Below are 17699 nucleotides of genomic sequence, written 5' to 3'. Positions count from 1 at the left end.
ACTACAGAAATGGAGTGAATGTCTCTCTAATACAAATTTTGTCTGAAAGACTAAAAACAACTAAAAGGTGTTTACCTACGTATGTTATAACCATATGAAAACCAGTGAAATCCTTCTATACTAACCTCAGTCCCAGGTCACTGAGCTCCATGTTCTATACTAACCTCAGTCCCAGGTCACTGAGCTCCATGTTCTATACTAACCTCAGTCCCAGGTCACTGAGCTCCATGTTCTATACTAACCTCAGTCCCAGGTCACTGAGCTCCATGTTCTATACTAACCTCAGTCCCAGGTCACTGAGCTCCATGTTCTATACTAACCTCAGTCCCAGGTCACTGAGCTCCATGTTCTACACTAACCTCAGTCCCAGCGGTCACTGAGCTTTACGTCATATACTGATAGAAATCAGTGCTTACAGCCTTCTCGTTTATTGTTATCACCTTCCGTGAAGTCTCTGCCTTGTGTTTGTTCGTTGAGGCAATCGTTTGGTGGAATTCTGTCCTCCTGCGCGCTTACTGACTGAGACACTGATTCACCCCGTTAATGCATCCGGACAAAAATGTACTGGAGTCGTCGTCTCATATCAGAAGAAGGACGTTTATTTGCATAAACCAAGGTTCTCGTACAGAATTAAACAAATTGAAAGTCTTTAGAGGTATAAGAAAGCTAAAGTTCCATCTCTTCATACGTGCTATCTCTTCTAGCTCCACCAGCCCCCGTTCAGAGGGCTGGCTCAGCTTTGCTTGATGTCAGTCTCGCTCTATCCAAACTGAACTGGCTCAGCTCTCTACCACTGTCTACTTGATAGATTTGTTACACCTAAATGGTAAACCATGGAGTTATTCAACAAAACACAAGGGGCTAGATCCACAAAGAATGGATTGCACGGTGCTAGTTGCACCCTACTTATAATTCATTATAAATTGAAAATGGGGGACCCTGGTGTAAACAAGATGAAAGTCTCTCTGGTCTGCATCGCCTTAACACTTTCAGTGCCGGCCTCCGTTTCCTATTTACCCCCTTGAATGCCACCACCCACTTCAATGATAGAGCTCTCATATTTGCGAACGCATAAACTACATCTAAAATTATGGCTATGCGTCTAATCTGGCCGTCGCTTATCAATGACTTGTTTGCAGTCAACATTGTCAAAATGGATTGTTTTTTAATCCGTTAATTTCCGTTTTATACCATTTTGAAAAACGATCGTTTCTTGAAACTTCCAGAAGATTTCAGAAGATTCTGTGATAAACACCCTTTACTGTAATACACAAAACACGCTGTCATTTTTCGGCCTATTTATGAATAGTTTTCAAATAAACGCTAGATTATCGATAGTATATGTGTACTTATGCACGCTATAGAAGCAGGCTGAAAAATCGATTCTCTTATTTCCTGATCGCACACACACACACACACATATGGCACACACTGATATATAGGTGAAAATAGCTCTGATTATCCCAATACTGGTAAAATAGATTCCTTACCTCAGATCAGATGTTCTGCAAAAGGATTATTCCAATTCCTGATCGCCATTCCAAATATCGATCGCGTTTATTGATCCAACGCTGGGTAGTGGAAATATATATTCCACGCTGTTCTGATGGTCCACAATGAGTCCGATCGGCTCGGGTTACTTGCTTGAGAAGTAAAATATGGATTCCGGATTTTTCTTTTCTCATCCATTTTCATTGAGTCCATTCCAATCCGTGCATTACCATCCGGGAGACGATAGGGGGCGGTATTTTCCCTATTCGAGTTCAGACAGATCCCCACTGGTAACGTGAGGTTAGATTGATGAAATATGAATGGAAATCGCTAATAAAAGAAATAACGATTAAAAAGCGGCATATCTCGTTCCTGGCACTCAACGGTTGGCATGAAATAACGAGATATCTCGTCTGTGGCACTCAAAGTGTTAACAATTGTGTGTATTGAGCCTTACTGTATCGTACCCATTCTGCAATCTGTTAATAAAATGTTCAATCAATCAAATTTGTGCAATCCATTCTTTGTGGATCTAGCCCAAGGTGTTTTTTTCTGGGCATTTTTTTATGTCAAATATTGTATGCTCACACAAAGGTAATGTACGATGGTGACTTTACACTGCACCAGAAATAACATTTAGGTCCCCTGAATCACTTGATACTGACTCAAAGATTAAGCTCAGAATTGGCAAAAATATAACACTATGTCCAGGTGAACCTTTGTCTATGTAGGCTTTAGAGGGTTAAGGAAATGGCATTCAGAATGCAATTATCTTCTGTGGTTTGATAATTATGTTTCTGAGTGAGACAGGATGTTAGGGCGGGACTTAGCACTGGGAGCGACTTGACGGACAGTGGATGGGGATGTTTGCCTTGAAAGTTCTATGGAAGACAGGAAGTAGAATTAGTTATCAAATAATTAAAAATTCTTATCGGGAGGAATTCTTGTAGTGTCTATACCATGAGTGCAGGATGTGGCGGGGTACAATTTTGGCAAAGCTGCAGCACTGAATTTGAAATAACATTGAATGTGCTATTGATTTCTTTTGACTGCCACACAATCTGACCAAATCCTGTCTCTCTTATTTACCAGGTTAAATACTGGCGTAAGTACGATGACACAGAGCCCGGAGCCAATCGGATATTTGTTCCTGCCAGCAACAACCAGACGAGGCTGGAGAACATGCTGCCGGACGCCCACTACCTCATCGAGGTGCGCGCCTACAACGGAGCGGGCTTCGGACCACCCAGTGAGCACTGTGAGATGTTCACCAGGAGACCACGTAAGACCTTCTCACATGACCTCTATATGAGTGTTGTCACGATACTGGAATTTCGAACTTCGATACGATACCTTGAAAAGTATCGATATTCGATACCATTTTCGATACCACAGGGAAAAAGGTTCAATCTTAAAAAGGTATAAAAAAATATATATATATATAAAAAAAATTGCTTTTGTTGCTGGTTGATTCTCCTCAGCTTCTCTCTGGTACTATAAAGAGAAGATAAATATAACACCTTTAAAACCCTTTGTTTATCTTTAGATCACACATTTAAAAATAACTGTTCATCTCACTTCAATCATTTTTATTGCAGAACGTGGTATTTTCTCAAGCAGACAGATGTAAACACTGTATTCTGTGTTGCATGTACCTGACAAACTGAACTGTTTGTATTACAGTCATATTCCAACTTAACTGAATGCACATGTGTGTGTGTGTGTGTGTGTGTGTGTGTGTGTGTGTGTGTGTGTGTGTGTGTGTGTGTGGACTACTGTACTATTACAGGTATTGAAATGAACAATGCAACTTCCTTATACAAAATTATATAAAAAAAATATATATATGAATAATTAAATATAGATATTTCGGGAAATGAGTATTGAAACCGTTTTAAATATTCAGAATCGATATGTATCGATTTTTTTATATTTTTGACAACACTATATATGAGTGTTACAGTTTGGTAGGTGTGTTGGACCCAGGTGCGGTGCAGAAGAGATACGACGAGAGACAGATGTTGGTTTTCAAATGAAGCACTATGTCTTTAATTAGAGTAGCTGAATGACACGCACACACGGTGGTGATAAACAAAAGGGGAGAAATCTCTGTCTCTAAAACATGATAAATATGATTCACAATACATAGGAACTCATCACAATAATCGGGGGAAACAAAGGGGGAGAAAGCAAGGTCTCCAAATCACACTAAATAGTCATTCCGTCCAACGAAGGTGCTGCATATACATGGGATACGAAATAATCTTTTAACAACGAAATTCAATCGGCAATCAAAGTGGCACGGCGATTCAAAACATCGCAAACAAACGTATCCTCCGTGGCAAGGAGTGATATAAGACTAAACATGTAGGTATACTCACGGACAGTTTCAGTGATCGACTGACAGTGTTTCTGTGACACGGAAGAGAATATAAAGAGACATTTAATGAGTCACACCAGGTACAAATGAGTGTAATTAGGACAGGTAGCCAGGGCAATTACCCACCAGGTAACGCTAGAGGTTTGCTCCCTGAGGAGAGCAAACCCCAAACGTTACAATGAGCAAAGGCATGAAGACTAACTGCCATGCTACCGACCACAGTGGCTTGTGGATTCTGGATTGCACTGTTCAACTTCAATTTCAATTTCAATTAGTTTGTTTTTAGTAGAAAGGACAACACACAGATTGGTTGTATTGCATTTTGCTGGTAGTTGGTCCTAATTTAAAGTTCTGGATATGCAATACAATACATAATAAATAAGTAACTGACAACATCTTTAGCATTATGATACAGTAAGAGGCTTTGTACAGAATGTTTGTATAGGTGTCTTTCTTCCAACATGGCTGCCTGTAACCATTGGTAACCACTTTCAAAAGAAAACGCATAATTTATGTGCAGTGGCAGAGTAGGTAAAACACTGGAAACGCATGATATTACTGTTTGATTGATTGATTGATTGATTGAAAACTTTATTAACAGATTGCAGAATGGGTACAATACAGTACGGCTCAATACACACAATTGTTAAGGGGATGCAGACCAGAGAAAGACTTTCGTCTTGTTTACATCAGGGTCCCCCATTTTCAATTCATCATAACATATTATGAATAACATTCTAAACACTTTGTGAACGGCATATAGCACTAACTGTGATATGAGTTCAACTGCGTTGTTTTGTTTTCCTCGCAGCGCCTCCCGACCCTCCCAGGATGTGGCGCTATGTCAGCTGGACAGGCCAGTGGCTGTACGTGTGGTGGGACCACATCCAGTATGACTGGTTCGGCAACATCTCCTTCCCACTCTACTACAAGGTAAGACAGCTTCAGTGTGTTCATTATTTAGTCTATCCTGGTCTGTTCAAATAGGGTCACGATACGGTGACAGACCTACCTCTAACAATAATGTTTCCTTGTGTCCAGGTCCCCGGACAAGACACAACATTTCTCATTGTTAGATTAGATTAGATTAGAATTCATTGTCATTATTACAGCACAAGTACAGTACAACAAAAATAAGTTTGGCATCCAACCAGAGTGCAAATGTAACAGTAAAGTGCAATAGTAATATACAATGGACCTCGACATGATTGAAAGTGTACGTAACTATCTTCATAACTATTTTCGTAAGTAGTTTGTAAGAACAAATTTGCAAAAGTCCCCCTCCGGATGCCTGAACGAGTGAAAAGGTGTTGTAAATGTTGCCAAAATGTTCTCAGCTGCGATCCCCTCGTGACATCTTAGCGTGACATCTTATTGTCAATACGGGTACAAGGCCACCCAGAAAAAGCGGCATGGGATGAGTGAACAGGTGAGTTTAGATACTGGCCAGCAGCGTAACTAGTAAGAGTATAGGTAATATGTACAGATAGATATCTACATCTGATGCTAATGATGGAGCATCGCCGTCGGTTGTGTGATAGTAAAGGGCTAACCTTCTGTATTGTCACAGTGAAAGGGTTAACCGGCTGCCGTGTGGCAGTGAAAGGGTTAGATAATAATAATAAAAATGTTAAGATGTCACCAGACCTTGACCAGGCCTTGCTTGGTCAATAATATCAAGGCGATGTGAAACGAGACAACGTGACGATGTTGATGATCCCCCGTCTCACAGGTGATGTTCAGGAAGACGGGCTACGTCTACGGGAAGGTCTACATCACCGGGTGGCACTTCATGGACTTCCCCATGCCCCAGGTGGGCGACTACGAGCTGATGGTGCGCGGACGCTACGAGGGGGGCGACGGTCCCATCAGGAAGATTAGCATTAAGGGTAAGACGTAGTAGCTCTCTTGTTGTTTTCCAACACTGTATAAAACACTACTGCTCAGCTGTAGGGCTGTACCCACTGTCATTTTTTAACATTCGAAGCTTCGATTGAAGTATTCGAACGAAGCTTCGAATGTCTATAAAAATGTTTTAATTTTTTTTTTTAAAGAATTGTATTTTTTATTTATTTTTTTTATTATTGTATTATTATTATTATTATTATTATTATTATTATTATTATTATTATTATTATTATTATTATTATTATTATTATTATTATTATTATTATTATTATTATTATTATTATTATTATTATTATTATTATTATTTATTTTTTGAATCCTCAATTTGAATAACGTGATTAATCTGATTAAATGTGTCTTTTTCTTTTATTAAATCAACTTTCTTTAATGAATATACCTCATCAGTTTCGTCGACATAAATAATCCAATAAGGGCACGGTTGGTATGAAAGTGATGGTGACGTCTTGTAGTATAATATTATAATATTAGTGTAGCCTAATCTTTAACTGCAACTGTGAAGAAAACCCCCATTGGGTAAACAGATTGAATAGACACAACAACAAAAAGATATAAAAATAAAAAATTCGAATGTTGATTTAGAATTCGAATGTCAACATTATGATCGAAGCTTCGAAGCATTCGGTACAGCCCTACTCAGCTGGTGGGATCAGGTCCGCAAGACGTCCCGTCAATAACCAATTACATCTTTGACAGTGAATAACACCATGCTAACATTTACCAAAATGGCCACTGAGCTCATTCAGCACCTTCTTGAGATCAAGAGCACTAAAAAGCTAAGCAAATGAACAAAGGGCAGATGATTTACAGTGTTTTTTGTAGATAGTACTGAATTCTGCCCTCCGGACACATGCAATATGAAATATGAATATAGAATATCAGGCCTATAAATTACCTTATTATGGCCAAGTCATACATCTATGGATCGGCTCAACTCTACTCTTCCCAATGGCAGAGTTAAATCTGGAGTTAGTACCATCAGGCGCCTGTTACAAAGCAGCAAAGACCGTGAATGAAATCTACTCTAAGTACAGTTACTTTTGTATAATGTCCATAGCTCCGCCATTTTTTACCGGATTGTAACGTGGTTTTTTCCTAGACATTCACAGAAAGTTAAAGAAACAATATACATTGTATTTTATGGCAATAACATTCAGGTTTGTTCCACCCGTGAGATATAATCAAGATTTTCACGTCAAGCGGCTGCAGCTTTGACATCAAAGAGAAGCAGCCTATTCTCGGTCCTCGCTCCACAATGGTGGAACGAACTTCCCACCACAGTTATGATGACAGCCGAACCCGACCAATCTTTCGCCGTCGACTAAAGACACACTTCTTCAATCAATATTTGAAATGAAAGAAGAAGAAAAACGAACCGTATTACTGTCGTCTACACTAGTCATGCACTCTTCCTAATATACTAACATACACTCGACACTGTAGCACTCAAGTTTGAACACTTTGACGGACATTGTTACTCAGCTGATAGAGTTGTGCCCTTCCTGCTGACTTGTCCAAATCTTATCCTATCATTATCCTAGTGATTATTCCATCCATTGTGCTAGACTAAGACTCCCAAGATGTAGCACTGAACAGCACAGGAAGTCCTTCATTCCGACAGCCATCAGACTTTACAACGCATCACTGTGCCTCACTGCATCACTGTGCCTCACTGCATCACTGAGCCTCACTGTGCCTCACTGCATCACTGAGCCTCACTGCATCACTGAGCCTCACTGCATCACTGAGCCTCACTGCATCACTGTGCCTCACTGCATCACTGAGCCTCACTGTGCCTCACTGCATCACTGAGCCTCACTGCATCACTGAGCCTCACTGCATCACTGAGCCTCACTGCATCACTGAGCCTCACTGCATCACTGAGCCTCACTGCATCACTGTGCCTCACTGCATCACTGAGCCTCACTGTGCCTCACTGCATCACTGAGCCTCACTGCATCACTGTGCCTCACTGCATCACTGTGCCTCACTGCATCACTGAGCCTCACTGCATCACTGTGCCTCACTGCATCACTGAGCCTCACTGCATCACTGAGCCTCACTGCATCACTGAGCCTCACTGTGCCTCACTGCATCACTGAGCCTCACTGCATCACTGAGCCTCACTGCATCACTGTGCCTCACTGCATCACTGAGCCTCACTGCATCACTGTGCCTCACTGCATCACTGAGCCTCACTGCATCACTGAGCCTCACTGCATCACTGAGCCTCACTGCATCACTGAGCCTCACTGCATCACTGAGCCTCACTGCATCACTGAGCCTCACTGCATCACTGAGCCTCACTGCATCACTGAGCCTCACTGCATCACTGTGCCTCACTGCATCACTGTGCCTCACTGCATCACTGAGCCTCACTGCATCACTGAGCCTCACTGCATCACTGTGCCTCACTGCATCACTGAGCCTCACTGCATCACTGAGCCTCACTGCATCACTGTGCCTCACTGCATCACTGAGCCTCACTGCATCACTGAGCCTCACTGCATCACTGTGCCTCACTGCATCACTGTGCCTCACTGCATCACTGTGCCTCACTGCATCACTGTGCCTCACTGCATCACTGTGCCTCACTGCATCACTGTGCCTCACTGCATCACTGAGCACAGGGTGACAGTTACCATCTTCCTGGACTCTTACTTTTAAAACAACATTGTTCAACATTACACTTACTGTACACTTGCTGTAGATTTCTGTATATTTTTACTGTATATTTTATATTAGAATGTGTAGGAGATATTTGATTGTTTTTGTGTTAAGTCTGCAGTTGTTAAGTTCATCACTGGGTGGCAGTGCGGAGCGCATGGGTTTTGAATAAAGGCACAGGTGTGTAGGCTATTGCAATCAAGGTGTGGGTGACGGAGAGGTCTTCCTGTTTTTGCCGCACGCACGTACCCTCGCTCCTTTTGACTATTATTAACAGAACTAATCAGAAACTATTGTTTGGCTCATCAACCATGTATTATGTTAAATACTTTAATGAACCCGTTCACTGCCACACGACAGAAGGTTAGCCCTTTGCTATCACACAACCGACGGCGATGCTCCATCATTAGCATCATTAGCTCCGCATTTGCAAATGCGGAGCTAATGATGCTAATGATGGAGCATCGCCGTCGGTTGTGTGATAGTAAAGGGCTAACCTTCTGTATTGTCACAGTGAAAGGGTTAACCGGCTGTCGTGTCGCAGTGCACTTATTTAATTCTTTATTCTTAGGCTTATTTTTATTCTTATTGTGACTAATTGTTTTGACTACCTAAATGTTTACTGTGAGCGATTTGCAGTGCCAAATTTCCCTCGGGATGATTAAAGTATTTCTATTTCTATTCTATTCAATTCTATTCTATTCTATTCTATTCTATTCTATTCTATTCTATTCTATTCTATAAACCAAATATTTGTAATGGCTCTCCCTCCGCCATAATTCCCATCACTACTTTACATGAGGAGGCTGCCTATATTCAAATACCAACCGTTTTGTGCATTTTGCTAATCTGATTGGCCACTGACGTTTCTGGTCATGTGACATGTGCAGCCAATCGTGTGACGGCAAGTTCTTTCGCCGGGTTAAGCTTAGGCACTCTTTCGAAGTTGGTTAAGGTTAGAGTTTGTCTTAGAGCAGGGCGATAGAACGCCAGCCCTGATTCCAAACTCTAACCTTAACCAACTTCGAAAGAGTCGCCTAAGCTTAACCAGTGATAAACTAGGCGTTAGGTAGTTTGCTGCTGGTCGGGGGCGGAAATGGGCGCGTCACACGATTGGGCGCACATGTCACATGACCAGAAACGTCAATGGCCAATCAGATTAGCAAAATGCACAAAACGGTTGGTATTCGAATAGACGCGAGGAGGCTTCCTTACCAGTACCTTGCTGACTGTTGCCATGTGTTTGCTTGTGTGTGTTTGTCTCCTGCAGGTAAGGCGTCCATGACCACACCCACTCTGAGCCTGGCGTCTCTGCTGCTGCTGGCGTTGTGTATCGCGGGATCAGGGATGTAGGCGTGTCTCCGGTGGTGACACTTTTCAAAATGGACTCTGGACTTATAAGTCCTCCTAAGTGTTGCTCGTCATGTCTTCCTTGGTTTCATCTCCAAACATCTTGAATTCTTTCAGTCCACCGCACTCTTTATTATGGGATGAGAAGATCAGAGGGGGGTCTTCCGTTTAACTCAGATGTGCTTTATCTCCAGACGGTCCGATTATCAAAGGTTAATGAAGACGAATGATGAGTCAAATTCCCCAGATATTACGTTCCAGTTTGAAATGTTTTGAAGAGTATAACACAAGTGCAAATGTATATATTCAATCCAAATCATTCAGAATATGATCACCTTAACCCTAGAACGTATATAAATATATATATATTAAAAAAAATAAGACCTGGTAAGAAACAGTCCTTTCCTTGATATGTTTCATGTATTCCTCAAAGACCCCCAGTGTCAATTTCCCATTCATCTCTTCAACCTTTTTTTGCGAAAGTGATGATTTTGTATCAAAACAGTGGTTCAGCTCCAAGTAGTGCTTATCTCTACAGTCACGCACTCTTATTATTATTATTATTATTATTATTATTATTATTATTATTATTATTATTATTATTATTATTATTATTATTATTATTATTATTATTATTATTATTATTATTATTATTATTATCTCTACAGTCACTCACTCTTAATAAAGCTACCGTAATTTCCGGACTAATAAGCCGCTCGTTTTTTCCCCCACGCTTTGAACCTCGCAGTGACGCGGCTAATTTATGGATTTTCTTTAATATAATTTGAATTATAAATTAAATATATAATATATAATTACTCACAAATATTATTTTCTTTAATATAATATATAATAATCTACCATCTTTTGCTTTCACAAGCTTCATGCCGCCAAAAAACGTCACATGATGTGACGTAAATCGAGCGTGCTCAAACGTTCGCACTCAAACGAGCTCCATCGTTCTGATCACAGTAGTCATGTTGTCGCCCTCGACTCCGCCCCCGAGGGAGATGACTTCGATGGTTTCAGTGCACAGGAGGAGGACGATAGTGACCAACGTCTTGGTAGGCTACTGTTTACTGCTCTTTTTAAAAATTTTGGTTACAAGCCGTTTTTCGTTAAAGCCTATTTATTTTTGTTACAAGTAGTGATGCACCGATGTGAAAATTGTGGCCGATACCGATAACCAATATTAATATTGCTGTTCTGGCCGATACCGATATTTACCGATGTCGATATCTCTGTATAGAAAACACTTTTTTATGATAATCAAATAAAGAGCTATTTTCCAAAAGCGAATAATTTTTTTTACTTTTGTAACTTATTTTCAGAAATGACTGATATTTTGAAACTATTTAAGACCAAATTTTTTTTTTTAATATTGGCCCTATCTTGATATCGGACCGATACCGATGTGTAAAAAAAAACTGCCATATCGGCCGATATTATATCGGCGGCCGATATATCGTGCATCACTAGTTACAAGCCTTGTTTCGTTAAAGCCTGTGTAAAGTTAATTTGTTTCAATGTAACCGGTAGGCACCTGCGGCTTATAGACATGTGCGGCTTATTTATGTACAAAATACATATATATTTTTTATTCAGTGGGTGCAGCTTATATTCAGGTGCGCTTAATAGTCCGGAAATTACGGTACTGTGTGTATGCCCACTTGTAGGGTCTACTTAAATCATCTACTGTACATCAACTCTACTGTGATGATCCCTATATGGAAAATGAACAGGGGTCCGTCCACGTTATGGGTTAATGTCATCCGTACACAACCTCTGCTTTCTTTTAACTATGAATGTACATGACACTAGTACAGTACACCGTCACTCAACTGAAAACTCCAAATGGAATTGAAGTGAATTTGTCTGAAGGATTAAATGTGTCAGATAATTTAGCATAGTACACCTTTACGAAACCTAATTTTAAACATAACCCAGAGTAATTTGAAGTTAAATTAATTATTGAATGGGGACAATAAGTCATTCCTATGACCACTTCAACCTGCCTTATGTATCAAACAATAGGGGTGTAAAGGTACACGTATCCGCACCGAACCGCTTCAGTGTGTACCGTACCGCACCGAACGGCTGTGTACCGAACAAATACAACGGTATGTTAACCACTAACGACCGCCCACCAGGGGCTGTTTTTTTCACAATATAACCCCTGAGTGGAACATGGAAAGCCAAACTTTCCCCCACTGTACCGAAAACCTGTACCGAGCCGTGACTTCACAACCGAGGTACAGTACGTACCGAACCGTGGTTTTTGTGTTCCGTTACACCCCTATCAAACCTTCTCCCGTTATTTTGTCATTTTATTATTTATTACCTGTTTGGAGTTGAAATTAGTTGGACATACAAAGTAAAGGACATATATTTGGCAACCTTTTTTTCGTCCTCACAAGTCACTGTCGACGTTCTCAGATGGTAATTGCACTGAATAGCATCATCACTATATGCTTTGTAATGAGCACGGGACAAGGAGTTCTATTCCTCACAACCAATAATATAAAAGAAAAAAAAAGATAGATTAGAAAAACAGATATTTTTGTTCGGGATAATTTTCTTATTACACATTTCTGAATGGTGCTGTGTGGGGAAAAGTATACAGGGCCCAAAGTTTACTTTGTCAAAATGTTTGTTTGCAATATTGTTCACCCACACTGCTAACACGAATATTGGCGTAAACGACTCAACAGATTGCTAGCTGTGAATATTATGTTTTAAACCAGCTTCATAAAGTATGCATATAGCACTGTAATTCTGACTTTGAGCCGTGCCAGCTGAAGCCATTATTGCTTCGACAGCGTCTTGATTTGAGGCTTGCAGTGTTTCTTCTGAATGAAAAGAAGGGTCGTACAGGGGTACCTGCTTATACCTCTTCTGTTTTGTGCTTCGATCAGGCTGCAAACTCATTAAACATAATAACAACAAAAAAAAACAGCCGCTCAGCTCAATGTTCAAGTTGTCTTACGTGACAGATGTGCACAGTAGCCTATCGCTGCTGGCGGGACAAAACCTCATAACTCCAAAAACCCAACTTTTCAGCAGATGAAAAAAACGAACACAGATTTGAGGGTGAATAGAGTTAGGAGGTTTAGACAGATGATCGGTGTAATGCTTTCCCATTGTTTAAACTTTGTAAAACCCACACACACATATGGAGGATGATCTACGGAGTTGATATATATTATGTGTATTCAGACACATAACGGCAGCCTAAAGGTTTACCAGAGGTCGGGCAAGTGAACAAGTGCTCCTCCCTCCATAAAAAACTACTGTTGAGGTGCTATCTCTAAACTGCCCACGTGGAGTTGTGGAGAATATTGGGAGACCAGGAGTCCTAGTTGTAATATCGGCTCCTATAGGAATGTGTGTAAATTAATACGTGTGAGCTGGACGTTGCTGATGAAAGTGGGCTCAGTCACTATCCCCTAAAAAGAGGAGAAAACACACACACACACACACACACACACACACACACACACACACACACACACACACACACTAGCAGCGGGGATCAAGGATGTATTGTGGTATTCAGATCAATAGGTGGCAGTATATCCATTTACCATAAGCCACAGACAGGTTGTGTGACGCTCACAATATGCTCTACTGGTTCACTGTTCCTCCTCTCCCACATAGTGTTCACACTTATTCAGCACTGGCAGACTGTAAAGCACAATAAAGGAATAAATAATAACATCTATTCCAGAACAGAATTCACATAATATTGGCTTTTAGACCAGTGGTTCTCAACCTTTTTGGTTTGCGACCCCTAAAAACAGGGGGGATGTGACCTCAAGAACAGAATGGTTAACTTTGACACTAAAATAATGATTTTTGTTTCCACTTTTCAGGCTATTTACATTGATTAATGATTGGATGAGCGCTTTCAACTTCAAATATTAATTATTTCATGAGAAAAATCAATCAATATCAAACATTATGAACATGATAATAATGGTATATTAATCTTCCGACCCCCAGAACCACTGTTTTAGACGGTTTTAGAAGTCCTGGTTAGAGTTATGAACAAGTCTCTCCAAAAGCCCCAAACGGGGACAAAGATTTTAGTCTGTGATGTCATCAAGCTGTGATGTCATCAAGCGGTGTCATCATTCTGGAGCTGCTCAACGGACAGTAAATAGCTGATTCTCTAACCTGGTCCAGGTAGGAGGAGGAGGAAGACGACAGCGAGAAGATGAGGTCTGAGAGTTCAATTTTGGCTTTCCCACGATCATGAAAACAAGATAATCAATATTGGGCCACACACTGTGTTGCTCTCATTACAGTATGTCTCGTGTTGTAAATGCAGCACACCCTTCCTTCACAGCGCTCTGCCCCTCCCCCCCTCAAGGCTGAACAGTAGGTTGAGAGGGAGGAGGGAGGAGGGAGGAGGGAGAGCCACGGTGAGCTCCTCCAGTTATTTTCAAACATCCTTGCAGTAACTTGTAGAATATGACAGAAAGGCAGCCTTTGGTTGAGAAGAAAGGTAAAACTAATTCAGTCGCCGTCGTATAATGTTCTCAATACTATAAATCCTGTTTAATAATGGTGATTTAAATATCAATCGAAATAATTGTGATTGCGATTTCTGCCATAATTGACCAGCCCCCTAACCCATATATATGTAGATCCTAAAGCTATGTAAAAACTAATTTTACCTCTTAAAATACTTTTGATTACAGTTATACCAAAGATTACAAATTTGCTCCACAAACGGCACCTATATCGACGCTCTTAACCCGAGTGGCTGACATTCCCCCTTTTGCTTTGCTGTTCACACTATTCACGGGTGATTGACAGAAAGAGAGAGTGTGTGCTTTGATATGAGCTCACCAGTATGCACACTGACACTGTAGTGTGTACAGTCTATGTGGGTGGCTTTTACCCCCTCCCTCCCCAGTCCCCCACACACACACACACACACACACACACACACACACACACACACACACACACACACACACACACACACACACACACACACACACACACACACACACACACAGTTACCAGGGAACGGGAAAACCGAAGTAATGCTGAAATCAATGTGGCCATTATGGCCAGTAAACAATCTGGAGCTGATGGATACAGGTAATTGTCCTCCTGTGTGGAGCTGAAGAGAGACAGGGACAGAGATGATTCACCCTCCAGTGAAGCATATTGAACAGGCCACTGTTGTCGGTGGTACAATTACACGGTTTTCCTCTCCTGCTCTCTATTTACAAATGTGTCTCTGCTCCGGAGGACACATTTACAACAACGGCCCGTCCGTCCTATAGTCTGTCTTGGGTTGTTGCTGTGTAGTCGATCTGGGGTCTAACACCCGCTCACATTATCTTTGGTCCATTTTAATCAGCGACGTATTGAGTTTCGTCGCCGCTTGTTATCTGAAACAACGAGCGACGTGTGGCCTGGTTTTGTTAGGTAGGAGTGCAGTAGCTCCAGCGAGTGGAATTCAATACTTTGGATTGTATTCATACTAATGACATGTTTCACCGTTTAACAAATGGTAGGCTATGTGGCCTTTTATAAAAATAAAACATTTAAAAGTGTCTTCTGGCGTGGGCGGTCAGGTGGCGTAGCGGAGATTGCGTTCGTCACCAACGCCGGAGACGCAGCTCCCGGCGTTGTCACCAGCTTGGCTGGCCGTTCACACTAATACTGTATTAGAGGGTGGGAAAGCTGGCGGGGTGGGTCCGGGTCGTTGTAAACAGCGACTCCTACAGTTCGGTCGGGGCGCCTGCTAAGCGCGGATAGGATCTAAGGGGGGTAGTGTGATCCTTCCACACGTTACACCCTCTCAGTGAGAGTCCGCGCTGCCAGGTGAAAAGAAGCGGTTGATTGGCTGGACGTGTGTCGGAGGAAGCACGTGATAGCCTCCACTCTCCCAGATGACCAGACCGACTGTGGGGGGTAAGTGAGCAGCGACCAGGAAGGGGATTGGGAATTGGCATAACGACTAACATTGGGATGGGAGAAAATCGGAGGAAAAAGGAGGGGGAAAAAGATCAATAAAAAAAAATAAAAAAGTGTCTTCTGGTTACGACAAAGTTAAACATCTGCATGGATAGCTTTTTAAATATATAACAAAAAAGTTTCACTTGAAAAGTCCTTGGAAACCATCGGCATGCATTTTTTTGTTTTAATAAAATTGTAGCACAGTATCGAACAACTTTCAACCCTTTTACACGTACGGATATATTGACGGATGAGGCCCAAATGGGAATTGTTTCTTGCACGATGGACAATAGTAACAAACTAGTCCATTAGTGACAGGGGCAGGTATATATAAGAATTTTTCTTCTTCCTGTTCCTTTCAGCCATGGGATTTGGTGAATTATATGAATATATATACTGTTGGACTGTGGTAATTCCATGTACGAATAAATAAATGATAATGATAGTGCGATAGGAATGCTATATACAGGATACATTGCAATGACTTTGCGGAGGGCTGGTTGCTTGTTGGGCATTAGAGATTCTCTTTGGCGTGTTCCTTTTAGATCACGAGATGCTCTCCTGCTGTCAGGCTTGACACAAGACTGTGGGCACGGCACACGGCGTGTTTAATAACGGAGCTGGAGTGAGTCTGCCGCTCAAAGCGGGCTCTCCTTGCCTTTTTTTATAAAAATCCTCTCTACCCTTTTTTTAGCCCCACCCCCCTTTCCATTCTCTGCATTATTCCCATTCATATCCACGCCACTGATGTGTTTGTATTTGTGTGCGTCGATGTGCAATACATTTGAATAGAGAACCCATTTTCCATAATTTAGCAGCATCGTTAACGGCATAAAAAGGGGCACGTTATGAATAATATAGGCCCCGGCCCCTATCCGTGTCAGAGGTATATAGGAGAGCTATACCCATTAAGCCTGGTATATTTCTGCTTGCTTAGCAAAAGAGCCAAAACAGGACTTATGCAAAGCAGCGTGCATTAACCTTAGCGTTTGGTCCATAAATCACACACGCTTGGCAGGGGCCCCCTGGCCAGCTAACTAGTTAGCCTAGCCTGGTGGTGAACCAGCTCCCCGCTGGGGCCAACGACGGTCACGTGGCACACGGCACCAGACCACTCCCGCGGGTCGGGGGAGCGAGCCGCACTACATCATCTCCCCGGCCAATTTGATACGGCAGAGCCCCCCCCCGCTGTTTTCCCGCTGCAACTAACGCGGTTAGCCGGCGCACGCGATGGCCGTAGGAGAACCGCGCCGCCGCCGTCCATTGGCCGAGGTGTGTTGTTGTTGTTGTGTGTCAGGTCAGGAATGCAGGTCTCCTATGGATGCTTGATGTTTACTCCACTACAGCTAGCACCACCGCGGTGCGTTCTCTCAGACAGATGCTTCGACACACAGGGTGCTTTTTCACTATTAAGAATGTTGTCCACCTCAGGGGGGATAGAGGGAATCCATTCTAACGGCCTTTGTACTGTACGCAGCGCCGCTGAAATGGATGGCTCACTACTGCGTCCTACCGTGCGGCTGCACTCACGGAGGGCGATTCCTGTCCATTGCTTAATACGTGCAATTGTTCCCTGTGTTCCAGTGTAGCGAGTTGTGAGTTGTTTCTGTGTGCGTTGTATCCTCCTCTTTATACCTCCTCTCTCAGCCTTTATAGCCGCCTGTCAGCCCCATGCCAGGGTTCTGTTGGGTATGTGTGGGTCCCCCCGGACTGGTGTGGCAAACTGCATCAAATACACTCTTTTTTCCTTCCTTCCTTCCTTCCTTCCTTCCTTCCTTCCTTCCTTCCTTCCTTCCTTCCTTCCTTCCTTCCTTCCTTCCTTCCTTCCTTCCTTCCTTCCTTCCTTCCTTCCTTCCTTCCTTCCTTCCTTCCTTCCTTCCTTCCTTCCTTCCTTCCTTCCTTCCTT

At 42.1% G+C, this 17699-nt stretch overlaps 1 protein-coding gene across 1 annotated transcript in view; it reads left to right on the top strand.

Moving 5' to 3' along the window:
- cntn1b (contactin 1b) overlaps positions 1-9817 on the top strand; it is a gene marked incomplete at both ends in the record, with an annotated part of 73698 nt that extends 63881 nt beyond the window's left edge. The window contains 4 exons of the mRNA XM_084331117.1: positions 2584-2773; positions 4683-4804; positions 5604-5760; positions 9735-9817. Of these exons, the coding sequence (XP_084187243.1) occupies positions 2584-2773; positions 4683-4804; positions 5604-5760; positions 9735-9817 (552 nt within the window). The remainder of the gene's footprint in view (positions 1-2583; positions 2774-4682; positions 4805-5603; positions 5761-9734) is intronic.
- Between the last annotated feature and the right edge of the window lie 7882 nt (positions 9818-17699).

The sequence above is a fragment of the Notolepis coatsorum genome (genome assembly GCF_963971535.1).
Source record: "Notolepis coatsorum genome assembly, chromosome: 15".
Classification (NCBI taxonomy): domain Eukaryota; kingdom Metazoa; phylum Chordata; class Actinopteri; order Aulopiformes; family Paralepididae; genus Notolepis; species Notolepis coatsorum.
Note: the sequence above shows the minus strand (reverse complement) of the source record. Positions and strands in the feature narration are given on the sequence as shown.